The following is a 20,529-nucleotide window of genomic DNA, read 5'->3' as shown; positions in this document are numbered from 1 at the left end:
CTAAGGATAGAGGAAGAAGGAGTGTAGTGGGGTTGGTTACTGGTAACTAAGGATAGAGGAAGAAGGAGTGTAGTGGGGTTGATACAGTTTTACAACTTTCTAAAATGGCTTTGAAATAGAGGCTGGTATTGTATTCCAATTTCACCAACAACATGATACAACTCAAATTTCTTCATCTTTTTATTATGTTTCTTTATTCTTAAAAAACACAAAATACATTGTATAATCATTTTCATTTCAGCACACTCAAATCTTACTACATTACACAATTTAATGAAGGAGAACAATGGTGAATTGATATGCTCACAAAATATATTAAAAAAAAAAAAAGAAAAATCACAGCAATTACAATTATGAAGCAACAAGAGTTTTGATAAACAAAAGCTCCATATCAAATCCAAGTACACATGAAATCAAGGTTCTATCAGCTACTAATCCTTCTCTCACATCATTTAAACACATAAACATAATCTTAAATAACATTTAGTAATCAATGAGGCTGTTTCAAAAACATCTACAAGGAATCTCCTATTTTTTAAGTGCTCTTTTGATTAAAATTCACACCCTACCATGTACTTGGCACAGTTTCCAGATTGTACTAGATTGTTTAACAGGACAGTAAATGTGTACCTCAAAAGAGTATGCATGTCCCTGTGACTGCTTCATATGAATGAGGTTGGTGACAATTATATGCTGACAATGTAATGATTATGCACATCTTACATACAGTCTCCATGATCAGTGAGTTACTCTGGTGAGCAAGTACATTTCTAATGCTGACCTTGACCTTCATCATACTGATGTTTGATGTTTTTTCCCACTCCATACACAGACTGGGTTGGGTCATTTTGAGATACAATTTCCAAATAGGAGCTGGTTACAACCTCATTAAACATCTTGCAGGAGGCTCACCATGTGCTTATATCCAAAAACAACTGGGGTGAAAGTGTTTTGCCCAAGGACAGCAAGAGTGATCTGTGACCTATCTTTCTGAGAAACATGAACTATCCTAAGTAGATCATCACCAGAGGCTGTAAAGTCTGATGCTCTATCTACCAGGCTATTATGGATGACAGTGATGTACAAAGTATTCCATTTAATGTTTAGCTGAAGTCACTTTACTGGTAATATCATTATTTTATCTCTATGTACTGTATATACCTAACTAGTTTTATATCAAGTGATTCTACATGTTTCCTTAATATCACACATTATTTCTACTTTTTCCAAAATGGCTAGACGATAGTAAAAATATGATAATATGAAGCTTGAAAATAATGTGTTCTTCCAAATTTTAAAGAGAGACTAGGGAGCTGAAGGCTGACTCAGGTATCTGAATCTCTTCCATAAGGAAGGAAGATCAGGAACAACACACATGGTAAAAAGGTATTAGGAACAACACACATGGTAAAAAGATATCTGGTAACAATACAGATTTGATGACACTCAATGGGACTCTTGAACGTCTTCAGTGACTTGGTCTTTTACAGCAATCCAAATGAAGCAGTAGTTCTAAAAATTTAAAATTAATTTTAACTAATTGATTCAATGAATTGTACAAAGACAGTAGTCTGGATATCAGATTTTATAGAAAGAGGAATTACTCTGCAAAACATGTCTTTTTAATTTGAAAATATATTGCATAGTTGACAATTATGTCATCTGTCAATCAAGTACAAACTTGAAATCCACGCCCTAGTTTAAGAGAAATAGTCTACATGAACTTTTGTCTAAGATAGATGGATGGACACCCAGATTTTTCTTTAAATTGTTTATTTTATTGCAAGAAGTAGAATTATGTAGACCAGTTAATAGAGGAAAAGAACAATGGATTTACAGAAAACCTTCTCAAAACAATATCAATCATGGTACAATGATAGGATTCATTATGTTATCTTTGATTTTTTACATATCATTAAGGAAAATAGAATGCATGCACTGAACACAATAGAGTATTTCTGATATTTAAACATAGTTAAACGATGTTCACACTAACACATAAATGTAAATAATATGTAGCATAACTTCTTAAGTCAAAGGTTAAATCAGTGGAAGTAGTTTAGGAAGAACACTGATACTGATATCATTTATATGTTCTAAAAATAATTTTACTTTGATTCATAAAGTAGAGAGGTTGCTAAATTATCACTTTTTTTTTCTTTTAATTATATTAGTATAACAAATATTTTTTACTTAATACTTAAATTTTCTCATTAAAATAAGAATACCAGATATGTCGTTTCATACATTTGCTAAAAGCTCAAGTGCAAACTTAATCATATACCAATTTTGAATATAAAGGTTTCAAAGTAACTACCTGGAATATATGAGGTATACCAGAGTATGCCTTGGTACTGGTGAATCATCAGCTTTTGTACCGATGTGGGTTAACTGATTGGAGAATCATGGCTTAGTTACATTGTATCAAGTTTTTAAGAAAATATTGGCTAAACAATGAAAACAATCACAACGGATAACACAAAATCTATATGCATAATCTGACCGACAAAATTTTAAACTGATTTCTATTTTACTTATAACAAACTGATCAATGATCAGACTTGTGTATTAAACCATATTTGATATGCATTTCACCATTTCTCTTTTTTTCCAGTCATTGATGTATTGACGTACTTTGTCCTCTACAATACTTGTAATTAAGATGCTGATGGGAAACCAGAAAATAATTCCAATGTAAAGCAGGGTCTCATCAGGTGAAGAACTTGACGTTATGATACAATGGGTACATATGAAGTAAATCTGTGGAGAGGATTTTAAATATACCAAACATGCATAACAGCAGGACCCCCTCCCCACAAAAAAGGAGCCATAAAAATATATAAACTATTGACAGTTACCACCAAATACAGACATATAAATCATCCAATTAATCATTATAAATAAAAGAACTTCATATACAAACAGGATATAAGGGGTATCTTTCTTTAAAATTTGACTTTAGATTGATCAAAATAAAAAAAATCAAAGACGTTATTTACCTTCCAAATCAAATAAAGAATACAAGCAGCCTAGATTGTATAACATTTACTTGTATAACATATACAGACATCAATACATCTTGGATAAAGCAGCAAAAACACAAATGGTCCTGAATCTGTAGAAAACAAATTTGATTGTTGCAAATCAAAATCTTAAAGGAAAGACTCCAATTATTTTTCACTGAGGGAAATATTAGGTTGCACAACATCAAGATTAATTTTTGGTAAAGTAATTTTCATAATTCTCCAAAAAGGTATATCATTTGGGGTGGTCCTGGATAATCTAGAGTGCATGACACCGGCAATCTGGTTTTAAAACATTTTATCTTTTTTTGTATAAACAATTTTTTATTTTTATGGATTATAACATCTTTTTCTATAATGTTACCAAGAACAGAGCCAGCCAATATTTATCGAGACCATAATATAATAAAATTTCAAATGCCGCATTTGGATGTCAAATATGCCATAAATGTTACATAAACAACGTAATGTATTCTTTATTGAAATACGATTTGGTAATGGGCCATGTTGTGAAACCACAACAATATGACCTTGGAGGTATTTACTAGGTATCATGGCAGTGCTAAGATACTCATTTTTGCTACTCTTCAGTGTTAATAAAGATGAATATTGGCAAATAATAATTGGTACATTTTATGTCAACAATTGTAAATATGCATCTGCATTTAAATTCTGATGTCATTAATGAATGATCATTTCAACAACAATTCCACACTGTATTATTTTTATTGTCACTGGATTTATTGAAGGACAGCAGCAATCAAACAGCAGGCTCTGACCAGGGTCAGGCTGACCTTAAAGATTTTATTACATACCTGCTGAATCATGAAACAAACCCAAACAATCGCAAAGGAGTTAGAAATGATACAAACAGACTAGAACTCATATCCATGACCTCAGACTAGAACTTATATCCATGCCCTCAGATTAGAACTCATATCCATGCCCTCAGATCACTAAAAAGGATACTCAGAATGTTACAAATCCTTATTAGAGGCAATCAACTTGCTTCATATATAGTTCAAGTATATATGTAATATATGATATTTGTACAAAGTATATTCTATTATCAACAACATCTTCATCCTCAAAGACATATCTTATCTTGCCCACCGTGGGTAGGTTTAGTTGGGCACCAAATTCAGCAGTAGAGGGAAACAATAAAGATTAAACTACGACTTGAACCTAGGACCTCTGAACTATAATCCAACACCATATCAGGCCATCAGTCAAAAACACACACTTGTTATGCTTCACTTGTATGACAGTATCAAATGCCAAATACACGAAGTTATAACAGGAAATCAAAATTTTTCTGACAAAACTTTCTTGCACAGAGATAATTTCGAATACTTCTGGAGAGACATAGACAAACAGCACAATTACACTATAAAATCAGTATATTTGTACATACAAAAATACTACATACAGGGAGTGTATTGGTATACTACACATCACAAACGTACAGATAAACATGTATATCACAATGTCGGCATAATAGTTGATCATACATCCTCACAAAGCAGTGTTCTGATTAATCATTCAATGAATATTCAGCAAGTTAACTTATTTAACTTATGTTATTTCACTTTACTAACATTCATACTCAAGTCTTGCTGGAATAACTAAGGTAAACAAACCATTACAAAAAGAATCAATCAACATGTCTCTTCTTTATCAATGTCCTTTGCCAAATCAAAACAAATTTGTTCAGTCTAGTTACACATTACACAAGCAAGGTAACACCTACATGTTTATTTTGCTAGAAATACATCTCATAATTTAGCATGTGAATACATGTTCAATATTCACATGCTAAATTATGAAAAAATGGTTTTCCATGAAGAGCCAAATATGGCCAAGAGAATATTTACATCTGTTAAATAAAAAAAAAAAGAAAGAAAAAAGTCGCATGGAATCTTCATAAAAAATCCAGATAAAAAGGACAGAGTGAAAATGCTGTACACGTTTTGGTATGGGTGCTAATATAATCTTCACCTACAAAATATGATATCACTTATTCAATTATATATCACTTCATACTAATAAATTTAAATAAGTTTTAACAATAAATTGATTGAATTAAATTAATAAATTGAATTGGTCTGTGATTACTCTAGGCCAACATTTTATCAGAAAATTTCTCCCCAGATATTTCATGAAAAAAAATTTCCCCTAATTTTAAAAGATAACTTCTTTTTGTAAAAAGATTTCTCTAAAAATGAATTTATGGTGTAAAATTGTGTAAGAAATTTACCTAAACATATATATATGTGTTGGTATTACAATTGTTTGTCAACTCATTAAGAAATATTTAGAGTTATGTCAATTTCATTTTTTCACTTTCATTTACAAAACAAAAATTAGAACAGGGAAATCTCCCCTCAATCAAGAAAATATTTCATAAATTGATCCCTGTTAGTGATATCAATTATCACAAAATAACTCATTGATGTCTCTAATTCATATCATTATATCATTTTGTGATATATCATTTATCTAAAAAGGTCGTTTTGTAGCCAACCACTAAAAAGGATCTACATTTTACTTAGTGATAATATCTGTTTAATAAGTGACATCACATTGTTCTAAAATGCCACTGAATATTTAAAGCCTAAATAAGTTGTAATAACACCTACATGTACTGTAAACCTTCAATATATACAGCAGTTCAACTACCAACAATCAAATACCCATACATGTCCCCTGAAGAAAAGTCACGTAGAGAAGTGACCCATCCATGTCATCATAAAGATTCATCAATGTTGAGTTGATGAAACAGGAAATTGCACTATAAAATATCTAGACACCTTTTCATATGGTTCAATTTTAAATTTCTTTACCCAACACATTTTCTTTCCCAACATTGAACTTCCTGGATAAGAAACCTTATTGCACAATTCTTGGTATTAACAAATATTTTCAAGACTTCTATCCAAATGATATTGTAATTATAACTTAAACACAGTGCAACAATGACAAACCCTACTACACCAGATCAAGGATGTAACAAATATAAAGTATTTATTCGAGAAGAAATGGCTATACTTAATGGTCACTAACCATTAACAATTCCTATATCAGGGATGTATACTAGGGGTGTTATGATACGGCTAAAGTGCATCGTGGTGTATCATGATACATTATGACTATATCACAACATAATTAATCACCTTTCATTATTATTAGTTTTGCCATTAACTGTGCATCTATGTTCTTAAATGGATTACTATCACAATCTTATGTTACCAATTGATTCACAGTTTCAAAATGCAAACACTTCATTTTTACAAGCACTTACAGGGTCACACAAACACTTCATTTTTACAAGCACTTACAGGGTCACACAAACACTTCATTTTTACAAACGCTTCATTTTTGAAAGTGTCTAAGTTATTAATGAACATGCAGGGCCATTTCATGTTAAGATAAAGGTTTTACTTATAAGAAACTTAACAAATTAATAAATAAAAAATGTTGAAAATGTGATATTATGTGATATACCAATATGTGTTTTTGTAGCATGATATACATAATTTATACCAGTATATCAGTATATCATTACAGCCCTAATGTTAACACACTCCCTTCACTTCTTTGTGAAACAAGAAAAAACATAAGAAGGTAGAAAACCGGGACATAAAGGGTAGGGATGATTTATAACATCTAATGAAATTAATCTGCACCTGTCTAAAATATTAGTTCAATTCATGTACATTATTAGTGGGTCAAGATTTCAAGTAATGGGTGAACAGTCATTGTTGTTATGTCTTCAATGGTGGAAACTAGGTAGGATTCTGCACCCCTCATCTAGTTATTTCAAAGTATGTAAGGTGATTGATGGAAACATTTTGTGTGTGCCAAACACATTATTAAGTTTTAGCATAGTGAAAACAATGGTTAAGTAAAACTTTGCTATATTAACATCATTGTACTACAAAACTGCCATTTGTCCAGTAAAATCTTGTTACACTCCAAACATTCATTAAGTAAAACCTTGTTGTATTGAAAACATTCACCCAGTAAGGCCTTGTTATAATGCCACCAATTGTTCAGTAAAACCTTATTATACTGCCAACACTGTACTAAAAAAAACTTGTTATACTGCCAACTTTCATCCAGGAATACATTCTCATACTGTCCCATTTAGCCAGAAAAACACTGCTCTACTACCCATTTTCACTCCAAAATCTTTTTATATTGCCAATATTTGCCCACTGACCATTTTGGGTTTCAAGAGTGAATACACTCGGATTACACGTAGAAAGGACATGAAAAAGGAAACCATGGGACTTTGATAATATTAACATTTTGCTATACACATATCACTTGAAATCTGACAATATCGTAATTCTCTTGGGAGTAGAAATGAGAAAACTATGAGCATACTGACAGGCTTCCATGGAAGGAATTTCCATATCACATCATTTACATGGAAGGTGATTTGTTCCTGAGGATAATTGTTTAATTATCTAGCTGTCCAACATCTACAGGCGAATTTTACCACTACAAATGTCCCTATACACCTGTGATGTGATTGGTTCATAGCTGCCACTCTTCGAGTTCATATAAAATAGTCTGTCCTTCAACTTGTTAGGGTCAAATCCTTCCTGTCGTAACTCCACCTTTTTCAACTTAAATGTCCCTGTAAAATCAACAAAGATATTCTCAATTCAAAATTCTGTACATACTGAAACCACAATAAGAATCTACATATATTGAGAAAGCTTTAAAGGGACATATCTGATGTTAAATAGCAGTATTAGTAGACAATCTGTTTCAGATTTTTGTGGTTGTTGACTTATCCAGCATCCTATAACATATGAACTACAACAAATAGTAATCACCTTAACAACTCTTACAAATCGCCCTGCCTAATATTACCAAATTACTTCCTACTAAAACATTTTTCTATGTAGTGCACTTCAAAATAACAGTACATTAAACTTATATAACATAGATACAATTTTATCACATCACTATAATGTAAACATAAATTGTCTGATAACAAGAGTACCACATGGTCTACACAAACACTGCATATTTAAACAATTATGATAAAATAATGTCTTCAAAAGTTAGGTTATATTGTAAATAAATGTACATCTTTTGGTTAAGACTCAAAAAAATATACCTGTGTATTTATTTAACAGGTTTTTCCTTTCACTATTAAAGTCTTTCAGTCTTTCAGTGGGTGAGAAAATCTAATCCTGTCTCATATATATATGTCTTATCTCTAAATACCCTGAATATACATTCCTAAAGTAGGTGTATATACACATGCAACCTGTGATCCTGGTAGCATGAGTATATTTTATGTAATGACCTTAAGGCTTTACCATCCTAATCTTTACATATCAATTACATCAAAGTCAATCATGATCCCAAGAGAAACAGACCAGGCTTTGAATGGAAAGACCAACAGACACCATTTCAATATGGCAACCAGAGCTTTGGTTAATAAACAGACACCATTTCAATAGGCAACCAGAGCTTTGGTTAATAGACCAACACCATTTCAATAGGGCAACCAGAGCTTTGGTTAATAAACAGACACCATTTCAATAGGCAACCAGAGCTTTGGTTAATAGACCAACACCATTTCAATAGGGCAACCAGAGCTTTGGTTAAAAGGCAGACACCATTTCAATCGGCAACCAAAACGTTGGTTGACAGACAGACACCATTTCAATAGGGAAACCAGAGCTTTGGTTAAAAGGCAGACACCATTTCAATCGAGCAACCAGCACTTAGTTTTACAGACAGACACCACTTCAATAGGCAACCAGAGCTTTGTTTGATAGACAGACACTATTTCGTAATCAAAACGAATATCACATCTCTGATGGACAGACAGACATCATTTCATAATCAATAGGGTAACCACATCTCTAATGGACAGACAGACAAACATCATTTCATAGTCAATAGGGTATCCACATCTCTGATGGACAGACTGACATCATTTCGTAATCAATAGGGTAACCACATATCTGATGGACAGACAAACACCATTTCATCTCATGTGACATAAAAATGTCATAATCATTCGTCCTAATATGTAATTTGTGGAGTAGGCCTAAAGTGACTTCTGATATATTACAGGACACTTACCTGTAGTGGCGACAGTTTTTAACAGACGAACAAACACAGGCCGAGCATATGAGGCAAGACACTTCTGTAGTTCTGTCTGTAGGTGACGTAAATCTAAATTGTCATTTTGATCCTCAATAGCTACCATTCCTGCTCTTCCTTCTACGCCTGAGGAAAATCAAAAATGTTAACACCTTGTTAAATTATTTCAGATCACTCCGATGTAATATATAGTAGTGATGAGATAAATACAATCATCATTATTTTGTAACTACCCAGGCATGTGACAGTGAAATTGTATCAAATATTTATGTACATACATATACTTTATATACTTACACAAATCCAAAAAATAATATTCAAGTGTTTTGTTTATATATTCCCATGAGACAGAATCAAAAGGTTTTCTTCAAAGTCTATGATAAGAAGCACTTGTAGTACAGTGTATACTGTTTTCTTCAGTAAAGTTCATTTATTATGTCATAAATGAGTCTAGTATTTTCCCTATGTAGCACCCTGTTAAAAATCATGTTTGACCTTGTACATGTTTACCTAAAACAGACTTTACCCTATTTGCCACAACCCCTGATGCTATTTTGTAAATAATATTTGAAATGTTATAGGTCACCAGTTTTAAATATAATGTCTAGGTTTATCTCCTTTTGGTATGCAAGTAATAATACCCTGTCTATGTGTAATAGAAAGTTTGTTTTATTATAACCAATATTCAAGGACCTAACAACAAAGTTTCTCATTGTTTCCAGAAACATCTGATAGAATTCTGCAGTAAAACCATCCAAACCTGGACTCTTATCATTTTTCCTTTTACAATTGCATCTCCGGGTATAATAATACCCTTTTATCTTTTAATTCTGGGGGTCAGATGGGGTCAATATGTGCATAACATTGAAATGTCATTGTATACTAACAATTCTAACTAATGTTTAAGGACGGACAAGTGTCATTGGACAAAAGGGTATCACAATAGATCACCATGAGACCTTTCTTAGGTGACCTAAAAATCTAAACTAACCTGTTTAAATGGATTACTCTTTCACCAATATATCTTAAATATGCTCATGATGTTTCCGAAATATATCATCTATCACACACATTTTCTCTAGCTTTTGAATTACTTATGTTTATAATTACTATGTCTGGTTTCAAAACTAGATTAAAATCAGCACAGTAGTAAAAAGCTGGGCTATCATGATTAGGACCATACAAAGTAATTAGTGTTACTCTTTGAGCCTCCAATACTAACGTCAATAGCTAAAAGATTACCAGTACCATCTTCCTTTTCCTTGTAATTTTAAAAATAAAAATCATTGTTCATAAATATAGCTAATCCCTAAGCATTAAAGTCAATAGCTAAAAAATCATTAGTAACATTCTTCTTATCCTTTAAACCTAAAATTCAAAATTATTGTGCCTAAATATAGCTACTCCCCTTATGTTACATTTATATAAGTTATAACAACATTCAAAGCCCCAATCACTTCTATTAATGTTTTTTCCCCCCAATTTTAAGATGAGTATCCCGGAGACAAAAAAAATATTACACCATTTACTCTTCGAATATGAAAATAATTCTTTCCCTATAAAGTGATCCTCCAGGCCCTGACAGTTTTAACTGAAAATTGTGATACCATTAGCAGCCTGCAACAATCATAAAAAGTTGAACAGTGTAACAAAAGACGTCTGAGAGAGACACTTAACTGAAGAGGGTCAGTGTACTACAAGCAATTTTGTTTACAGTAAAACTTCACAAAAAAATCTCATGTTCGAATGTTATACAATTAGTGACAAGAAATATATTTTTAAGAACATTTCAAAAAAATCTTGTTATAGTTATTTGAAATTATCCTGTAAAATATGAAGATGATAACAATATCCCCATACCTGGTACTTCTACTCCATATACAACCGAGTCACAGAGTTTGACGATGTTACTGATGACAGCTTCCACCTCCGTAGTAGACACATTCTCGCCACGCCATCGGAATGTGTCGCCAGTGCGGTCCTGGAAGTAGAAGTAGCCAAATTGATCCATGATCAACACATCTCCTGTGAGGAATGCCAAATCACCTTTCTTGAAAACATTGGCACAAATCTTCTTGTTGGTTGCTGTCTTGTTAATGTAGCCATCAAATTCTCGTAAAGCATCACCTTTCACAATCTTCCCTACCAGCTCTCCTCGTTCACCTACAAGCAGATTTACATTTTACAACATAAACCAAATACCTATGATACACCTCATTTGTCATGTTTGTAGAGAGTTCCAGATAATAAAGAATTAATGGCCGTTTTCACTCAGAATGAAAATCTCTGCCTTCCAAATTAGACAATGTCCTATTGCCAAGTACCTGTTTATGATGTGTGGAATTTCAATAGATTACAATTGTTATTTACTTCATAACTATATTTATCACCTAATTGCTCAGTAAATATACTCATAAAGTAATATGTGTATTATCTCATGTAACAAAGCCAGTTGAGAAGTTAGGACTATCCCAATATCTATTTCTGAAACGATGTCACACACTCATAAATTAAGCTTTTACATAATACTGACATAACAATGGCCACCATATATATATATGTATATAAACATGAGAGGATTATTTAGTTAACAAGGAAAAGTACATTTTCTGCAATATCTGTCATAATTGTTGTTCATTTCCTTAAAAGGAAAACAGTTGTTTTCATCCATTTATATGTGACATATGTAACACATGATAATTTCTCGTTTATGCTTGCTAAAGACTCAAAATCTTTTTTTTTTAAACTTCTTTCATAATCCACAAACCAGTATGAAATGGAAACTGATGTAAGATACTGTAGTACTGTATTGTGGGCAATCCCTTTACACAGATAGTTGTACTGTATTGTGGGCTATCCCTTTACACAGAGAGTTGTACTGTATTGTGGGCTATCCCTTTACACAGATAGTTGTACTGTATTGTGGGCTATCCCTTTACACAGATAGTTGTACTGTATTGTGGGCAATCCCTTTACACAGACAGTTGTACTGTATTGTGGGCTATCCCTTTACACAGAGAGTTGTACTGTATTGTGGGCTATCCCTTTACACAGATAGTTGTACTGCCTTTACACAGAGAGTTGTACTGTATTGTGGGCTATCCCTTTACACAGATAGTTGCACTGCCTTTACACAGAGAGTTGTACTGTATTGTGGGCTATCTATTTACACAGCGAGTTGTACTGTATTGTGGGCTATCTATTTACACAGATAGTTGTACTGTATTGTGGGCTATCCCTTTACACAGATAGTTGTACTGTATTGTGGGCTATCCCTTTACACAGAGAGTTGTACTGTATTGTGGGCTATCCCTTTACACTGAGAGTTGTACTGTATTGTGGGCTATCTATTTACACAGAGAGTTGTACTGTATTGTGGGCTATCCCTTTACACAGAGAGTTGTACTGTATTGTGGGCTATCTATTTACACAGAGAGTTGTACTGTATTGTGGGCTATCTATTTACACAGAGAGTTGTACTGTATTGTGGGCTATCTATTTACACAGAGAGTTGTACTGTATTGTGGGCTATCTATTTACACAGATAATATGAATGAAATAATGATTATTCAAATTACTGAAATATCACAACATGTACAAAGCATTTTACCTGGCTTCGCTCTGATGCAGACACCGTTTCGGTCACGAATTGGTTCGCCCTGTTCATCTACTCGTATGAGTGTGATGGGGTACAAGAATGGAGCTATCATGGTGGTGAAACCCACAGCTCCTACCTTATTGTCTGGGTTTACTGTTAATCAACGACAACAGAATATTATAACAAGACATTAATTACATAACTGTATATTATGTTCATTCTTTTTATGGCAACAGAAAAACCCTGAAAATAAAATGCTATGAATAAAACTTCAGCTGAAAGTACAAAAATTATTATCTTTGAAATAAATAAGTTGTAGATTTAAACCACAAAGCCAATTTCCTTATAATTTTTAAGTTATATAGTGCAGTATTGGAATTTTCCTGACATTAATGGAACTACATTGAAACCATTGTGTAAAGTTTTTAGAAGAACTTTAAATAATTATGTGACATCATGTGGCCAGAAGATAAAAATACATGTGAAAATGGAAGAACGTTTTGGATTTTGCATCTTTCACTTATCGTTTAGAAAGTTTTAATCTATATATAATACTGTCCACAGTTTGTCTTGTAGTTCTGACACAGGTTGAGTAGGTCAAGAGTGAAGATCACCACGAAATTGACTTCAATCTAAAGTATACAACACTTACATGTGTTACAGTTGCCTTCAGTGGCACCATAGAACTCTCCCATCTGTTGAACACCAAATCGATCTTGAAATTCCTGCCATATCTGTGGGCGCAGACCATTACCAAACATAAGCCTCACTTTGTGTTGACGATCAAAGTTACGATGTGGTTGAGCAAGTAAATACCGACATATTTCACCTATGTACTGAGCAGCCTGCAAAAAATGAAGATAAAAATTTTACAATAATATAAAAAACACTGAACTATAATGGAAATCAGTACACAAACACACACTTATTTACTTACAGTGCAGTTATATCTCACACAGTCCTCCCAAAACTTGCTGGCAGAAAATTTGCGACGGATAGCTAGAGTGGTTCCACCCAGGACAACCTGCCCCACCCCCAGAATGCCTCCAGCAGTGTGATATAAGGGAAGAGAGGTGTAAAGTGTGTCTTTCCCTGATAGACGGTACATCTGCTGGATGGCAAAGGACATGTAGAAAAACCTGTCAATGAAATGTAAATGTAGAATTAGGGGCCAGTAATCACATTTTGTTGATCTTTAAAAGTCTGAAGTATGTTTATTATATAACAGTAGTATCCCAATAACTGAAGCATGTTTAGTGATATGGTTTAAGCATACCTGTGTAATTAGTAATTACAATCTACATCCTCTGTTCATTAAAAGATTTAAACATTCATGGCAGCTTTATACTTTTCTGTTTGTACATTGTTACCTTGTGTGTGTGATAACAGCAGCCTTAGGTAGTCCTGTTGTTCCTGATGTAAACACTAGAAACAATTTCTCTGTAAGATTTAAAAACAATACCATTACATACTACTGACCACAGGGACCAAGGAACTTGTTATACACATGTCAGGTAAGGTCCAAATAGGCTTGTAACAATTTACCCAGTACCTGTGCTGATGACTTTAGACAATAGCTCTCACTATCAGACATACATGTACTGACAAAATTGTTTCAAGATATTAACATTTAAGAGTAGATTATGAATGAATCTTCATAAATGTGCATGATTTCTAAAATCTTTTATTTCCATAAGAAAGAGCAACTAAATCTACACATATACATTATTTTTATTTAGAGATATTGCTTTGTGAAAAGGAAGCCTTCAAAAGTGCTTTCTTTTTAGGCTTGATGTTTTGAAAGAGTGCTGTCTGCCTGCCCTTGGAAATTATAAATAAAATAAATAGAACACAATAAGATAAGCAATCATTTATATGCTATATTGGAGGTTCATAAATTGTATTACCCCAGTTTTCATTCACATTTCTAGAAAACAATAAGTTGTTAATTGTTCTCAATCAATGAAATGTTAATAATTCAGCTTATTTGTTAATGTTTTTATGACAAAGTCAAATTTTTCTCACAGGAAGGACAAAATTAGACAAAGTAAACACTATCTTACCACTGAAATTTCCAGGAACAGTTGGAGGATTAAATTTTGAGCTCTTTTCAAGTAATGGGTCCAGACATGTTATCGATGGGTCATTTAAACTGTTGGTTCCAGTAACATACAGTTTTAGCCTTCCAATTCCATGCACTGCCTCCTTTATATCTAAAAACAAAATTTTAGGATTAACTTTACAATATTCACAAATATAATTTTATTCAACAGAAACAGTTTCAGGTTTAAAGTTAGAGAGGTTCATGATCATATATCCAAATCTGTACACTATGATTTATCCCCCTTTCCCAATAAATCGCTTTACCATTGATCCATTCCCAAATAGCCTTATTGATCAGAATGACATTTATTCCTGTTTATGCCCACATGTTAATTTCATATGCATATGCTTAGCATCTTTTCAAGGCCTGCATATATTACCAAAAGAAATTTGACGGGTTTCTTTACCTTAATATAATTTATTTCTTGTATATAAATTCCTATGCAACCTTGAAAACTTAAAACATATAACGAAGAAAAAGTGGTAACCATTTTGGAATGAAAATTTACCATCAGTGAACTCTCTTCCAAAGATGACTGCCCTAGATTCTGCTGTGGTTATCGAGTGGGTGAGTTGCTGCTTACGGAGGTTGTAATTGATCAGAGCAGAAATTACTCCTATCTTAGACAATCCAAGCCAGAGACAGAAATATTGTGGTCTGTTATCCATATATATAGATACCACATCTCCCTTCTGAAATCCTGCATTGTAAAAATAATTTGCAATCGAGTTGGAGTATGCCTCAACTTCTTGAAATGTCCAGACTTCATCCTCAAACAAGATGCAGGCTTTGTTTGGATACTTGTTTGCAGACTTGGTAAATAACTTTGCTATTGTTGTTCCTGATCTTAAATGGTCTCTTATAATAAACTTTGTTTTCAATAATACAGACAACCCCCTGAAATGTAAAACAAAGTAAGATTTCAAAATTCCATAATATAAAGTATACAAACAACCACAGAATACCTGTATCTACCTAAAGTTGTATTAATGACTTATCTTTCTGTCAGAATGTAGATGTGGCTAGTTTTAGTATGTATCACATTGCAATTAATCATAGACAGGGTTTAATCTAGAATTCAGGGAATACTATGTATTATGAAAAAGGGAATATCTAGTATCTGGATAGCCCATTTTGAAAAAACCAGGGGTGGGGATTGACCTTGCCATCCACCATTTCAAGATCTCTTCACATCCTTTAGTAAATAAAACTTCCAACACTATACAAAAGACATCTTAAACCCTGTCATCTTCATCTTCAATCTTCATTAGGTTTTATGAAAATGTACATATCATATTAATTAAAAGTCATAAATTATGTTCTTGAAATGATCATCCAATAGATGTCCTGACAGTTTTTGCATTTACCACGTGAACAGGTGGACTATTCTGTTTGTCAATAAATGTATAAGAATTTTGCTTGAATCTGCATTATGATGGTATACAGTTTAAAATCATGACCTTGAGTTCTTTCATTAGTATCAAAGATAATCAGGTTTAAAGAATTGTTTATCAAACTGTTTATCAATTATTTCATTGTCAGTTATCAAGCCTCATCTCATTCTTTTATACATCAGAGTAGGGAGCTGTGGTTTCTGTAGTCACTTCCTCAAATGATATACTTCTTAAAATCCTGGTATTAATTTGGTGGCTCTTCAGTGTATGTTTTCTATCATCCATATGTCTTTTGTTTCATAGAGGTTCCAAATACATGCTGCACATTTTAGATGTGGCCTAACCAATGCTTTGAATTGATAAAACATGGTTTCATCAGGGCTTATAAAGGATCTTCAGAGAAGGCCCAACACTGAGTTTGCTTTGTTGTCAGAATTTTGCATATGGTTTTGAAAATTTTATCCATTATTTACCATCACACCCAGGTCTTGAACTTTCTAAAATTTCATGTCTATCATTCTGTTCTTTCATGAGTTATGTTCTTTTTACCCTGATTTCCTTATATATAGTGCTTTACATCTATTAGAGTGAAATTTTAATAACCAATCATTCCACCATTTCTGCAGCTGATCTAAATCCTGTTGTAGAATATTCATGTCATCCTGATTTCCAGTTTTTACAGTGTAATTTTTGTGTCATCAACAAAAAGGGGACATGATGACACAGTATTCTCTGACATATCTTTGATATAAATGACAAATAAAATTTGCCCTTGTACACTTCCTTGTGGAATTCCACGGAGTATTTTGTGATTTTTGATGATGAAACATTTATGACTATTTTCATCCTAGATACTCCAGGGATTACAATCACTTTTGTTATCTGTACCTCTAGAACATGTCTTTGCAAAACAGAAGAATACATGTGCAACACATTGTGGACAAGACGAAAAACTAGTTTGATCCCTTACGTACATCAAGCAAATCTCGAGGTCCAATAATGGTATATATTATTCTGGCTTTTAAGTTGGATATTGCTTCGTAATCTTCAAAAGCAGTGTATAACCCTATGATTGGTCAGTTTTTGTTCTCCAGGAATGAATCAAATTACTTCACTTGTGCCTACAATTTTGCCACAAGTTTCATGGGTGCAGAGACCCAAAGTGGTTGCAACCCCTGGAGTTTCGAGGATGGACTACTCTTTCATGTCTATTATTCAAAAGTTCTTTAGATATGACCCAATTCTATATTCGTGAAACTTAAGTTGTGTAAGAGGCAACGATGAGAACCTTATCAAAAGCCTTTATTAAGACTATTTAGATAAATATCACATCAATATTCCCTCTTGGATATTGTCATCTTTAAAAGTTATACTGACAGCCATACTCACAAATGACACAAAACTTTTCAGCAAATTAATTATTTTTTTTTTAAGAAGTCAAAATCTGAGAAATCAATGCATAAGATGAGGTTTTTTTTTTAGTTTTCGTTTTATATATACATTATTTCCTTTTTTTTAAAGATTAATTATTTTTCTGGAAAAAAAAACAAAAAAACTCATTTGGTTCGAGAATGATGGCCAGTTCTTCTGAAAAAAAATAACCTGTGTATTAGCACAAAGAGACATTTTCATTGAGTTAGCTAGCCCCTAATTGATTAGTCTAGTCCTCTGTTGTATGACTAGTGCATGTAACGTCTGATTCGGACCAGTTGGTAATCTCGTGATAGTTGGTAAACATAGTGCAAAGTGACGGGTAACATTACCTGAGATCTCTTGGGAGAGTGTTTATAACGACCCATGTAAAACGCCAGCCGCCTGTGACAAGGTAAACACCGAAGACCAGCAGTGTTGTCAAGGTGCAGGATAAACCTATGCCATACGACAGAGCAGCTCCCAAGCCGAAAAAAGCCGCACATTTAACTAACACCATGTTGTCAATGAAAATGTATGTAACGTCTCTGACTAGCCTGGCGATAGTCAGTGTAGACTTTGACCCTGACATCCTTGGTTGTACACCCGTGGCGTTATCACTAGCTGAAGAATGTCAACTTCCGTTTCTTCCACTAAAATGAAAACGGCATACATTCCGGAATTTTCAATCGCTGTTGTTTCGCTGCCGCTTCTTTTATACTAAGTGAGATTTACGAGGCTTTCTTCGTTCATCTTGTTTGATTTGGTCACAATTTCGAATGGACCCATTATCATTCATATTGATTTTCTAATAAAAGTTTACCCATTGTTCATTTTTATATGCAAGTGATGCATGTGGAATTACTAAGTATGGTTATTCCCTTAAGCTTTCAGTTTTATGTAAAGATAGTAACAGTAACACCATTCAATATGTACTACATGTAGTGTTATTTTTTGTTCTTTTTCAATTCCGTAAGATCATAAAAAAAAGAAAAAAAAAGGTTATAAATAAATGAATCAAAATAGTATCAATAAAACCGCGACCAATAATTAACTTACACTGATATTAAGATAAAATGATTAAACACGGAAATTAAATTTTAAAAATTCAAAACGGATGTTAAGGGTGATAACTATACCAATTTGATATAAATTTTCTCCACTTCTCTTGCTTAGTTTTTGTAGAAAAATCAGATAGGTGGTGGGTTCATGAACAGAACTTGTGTGGGCAATGAACGGCATGATGTGTTTCCAGGGAAAGGGACGTGGGTTTTTTCATATAGAGATGAAACTATCAAAGTTGAACATTTCCTTTAAAATCAAAGGAGGATTATCTATTTCAATTTGCAGCTGCATTTTAAATTTAGGAAAACAAAACAGCTAAAATTGTGGAGTTCATTAAGAGATGAATTTCAGTTATAAAACTAAATTAAATACCTTTTTTTATATCGCTAAGCTTGGTGCTATAGAAAATACTTCTGGTGCTAGAATTCATAGGCTGAACAGGTAACAGTGGAATGTTTAAAAATAATTTCAGTGGTATGGCATAAACCTATGTCATATTTTCCTATGTTTAAATATGTATTTTCGCCGAACCACTCCACAACTCCGAAGTTTATCGAGTTCTATCACTCAATAGTTCCTCTAAAACTCTTGAGCACTCTAGTTTGACATTTTGTGATTTTTCTAAAGCCTTTGACAGAGTATGGCATAAGGGTCTTGTATATCAACTGAACAACTTTGGAATCTTGGGATCACTTCTTCACTGTCTTTATTCTATTGTATAATGAATAACTGTGCACCTAATTTTCTTTCAGACTTATTGCCAATGGATGTTGGAAATTTAGGTTCATACAATCTACAAAACACACAGCTATTGAGACAACAACATTTCCACATACAACTGTTGTAAATTCATGCTTTCCTTCTGCAAAGAAACTTTGGAATGATTCTAGTTTAAGTAGCAGTATTAGAAACTCTCCTTCTTCAAGGTCTGTCAATGCTTCTTCATTATAGTCTGAGAGACTGAGCAAGCATTAAATATCAATTCAACTCAGTGTCAATGCATCCCTGAAAATTCTTATCATTTTTTTTTATTTGTCCTATATGTGACAATATTCGAATTAAAATTCAAATGGTATGAATGAGATATTAATGTTGATATACTTTGAAATGGTGATCTAAAAATGTCACTTAATGACAAAATATGAATTACAAAAGCTACACATCATTTCCTGGGAAGGTTGGGTTTACATCAAACTCAGGTACAAAGAGGAAAATCCAGTAACAAAAGAAATTTTAAAATATGGATGAGGAGGGCATCCAGCCCCATAATTTTTATATAAATTTTATGATTTCAGAAGAATGTCAAGTACAAACTAATTAAAATGGTCATCCAGTTGAAGATTGATCTCACTTCTTTCTGCATGGTCCTCTTTTCATAAACCAAAGACAATTCCTTTTTACCTCTGTTTCTTTCTGACTTGAGTATTCATATTCCTCTAAACAATCAAACATTTGTCAAGGGTTGCCATGAGCTAGATACAGTTATGAATAAATAAAAGGGTGAATAAATTGGTTTTGCATACTAATCTGGCAAACACCAAATTAAAATGAGATCTCAAAAAGAACGTATTGTTGCAGATGCACTTTTATGTGTGTTGGCTAAAACTACCATACTGGATGACAGTGCACATTTGAGGGATGTGTGATACCCTTGTATATAATTCTACCTTGGCGATTGTTCTCTTTGATTAATTGAGACAGTTTAGTGTGACATATAACATTGTGTATTTGTGCTGTTTATGGGTACTTTTTATCTTTTACAATGTGTAATCACGTGGAAGTAAACAAATACTTTTTGTT

At 33.0% G+C, this 20,529-nt stretch overlaps 1 protein-coding gene across 1 annotated transcript; it reads right to left on the bottom strand.

The window, feature by feature from the left end:
* Window positions 1–6,573: 6,573 nt before the first annotated feature.
* Window positions 6,574–18,256, bottom strand: LOC132558355 (long-chain fatty acid transport protein 1-like). Its single transcript, XM_060222905.1, has 10 exons — window positions 18,018–18,256; window positions 15,369–15,757; window positions 14,820–14,969; window positions 14,127–14,196; window positions 13,694–13,895; window positions 13,409–13,601; window positions 12,769–12,909; window positions 11,019–11,321; window positions 9,138–9,284; window positions 6,574–7,668 (listed from the first exon to the last, which is right to left on the bottom strand). Exons 1-10 carry the CDS (start codon window positions 18,254–18,256, stop codon window positions 7,511–7,513), a joined length of 1,992 nt encoding a protein of 663 aa, XP_060078888.1. The 3' UTR covers window positions 6,574–7,510.
* Between the last annotated feature and the right edge of the window lie 2,273 nt (window positions 18,257–20,529).

This window comes from Ylistrum balloti, unplaced genomic scaffold, assembly GCF_031769215.1.
Source record: "Ylistrum balloti isolate Yb309-2 unplaced genomic scaffold, AGI_CSIRO_Ybal_v1 Utg369658, whole genome shotgun sequence".
NCBI classification, from domain to species: domain Eukaryota; kingdom Metazoa; phylum Mollusca; class Bivalvia; order Pectinida; family Pectinidae; genus Ylistrum; species Ylistrum balloti.
The sequence above is the reverse complement of the archived record's forward strand: the minus strand, read 5'-3'. Positions and strand labels throughout refer to the sequence as shown.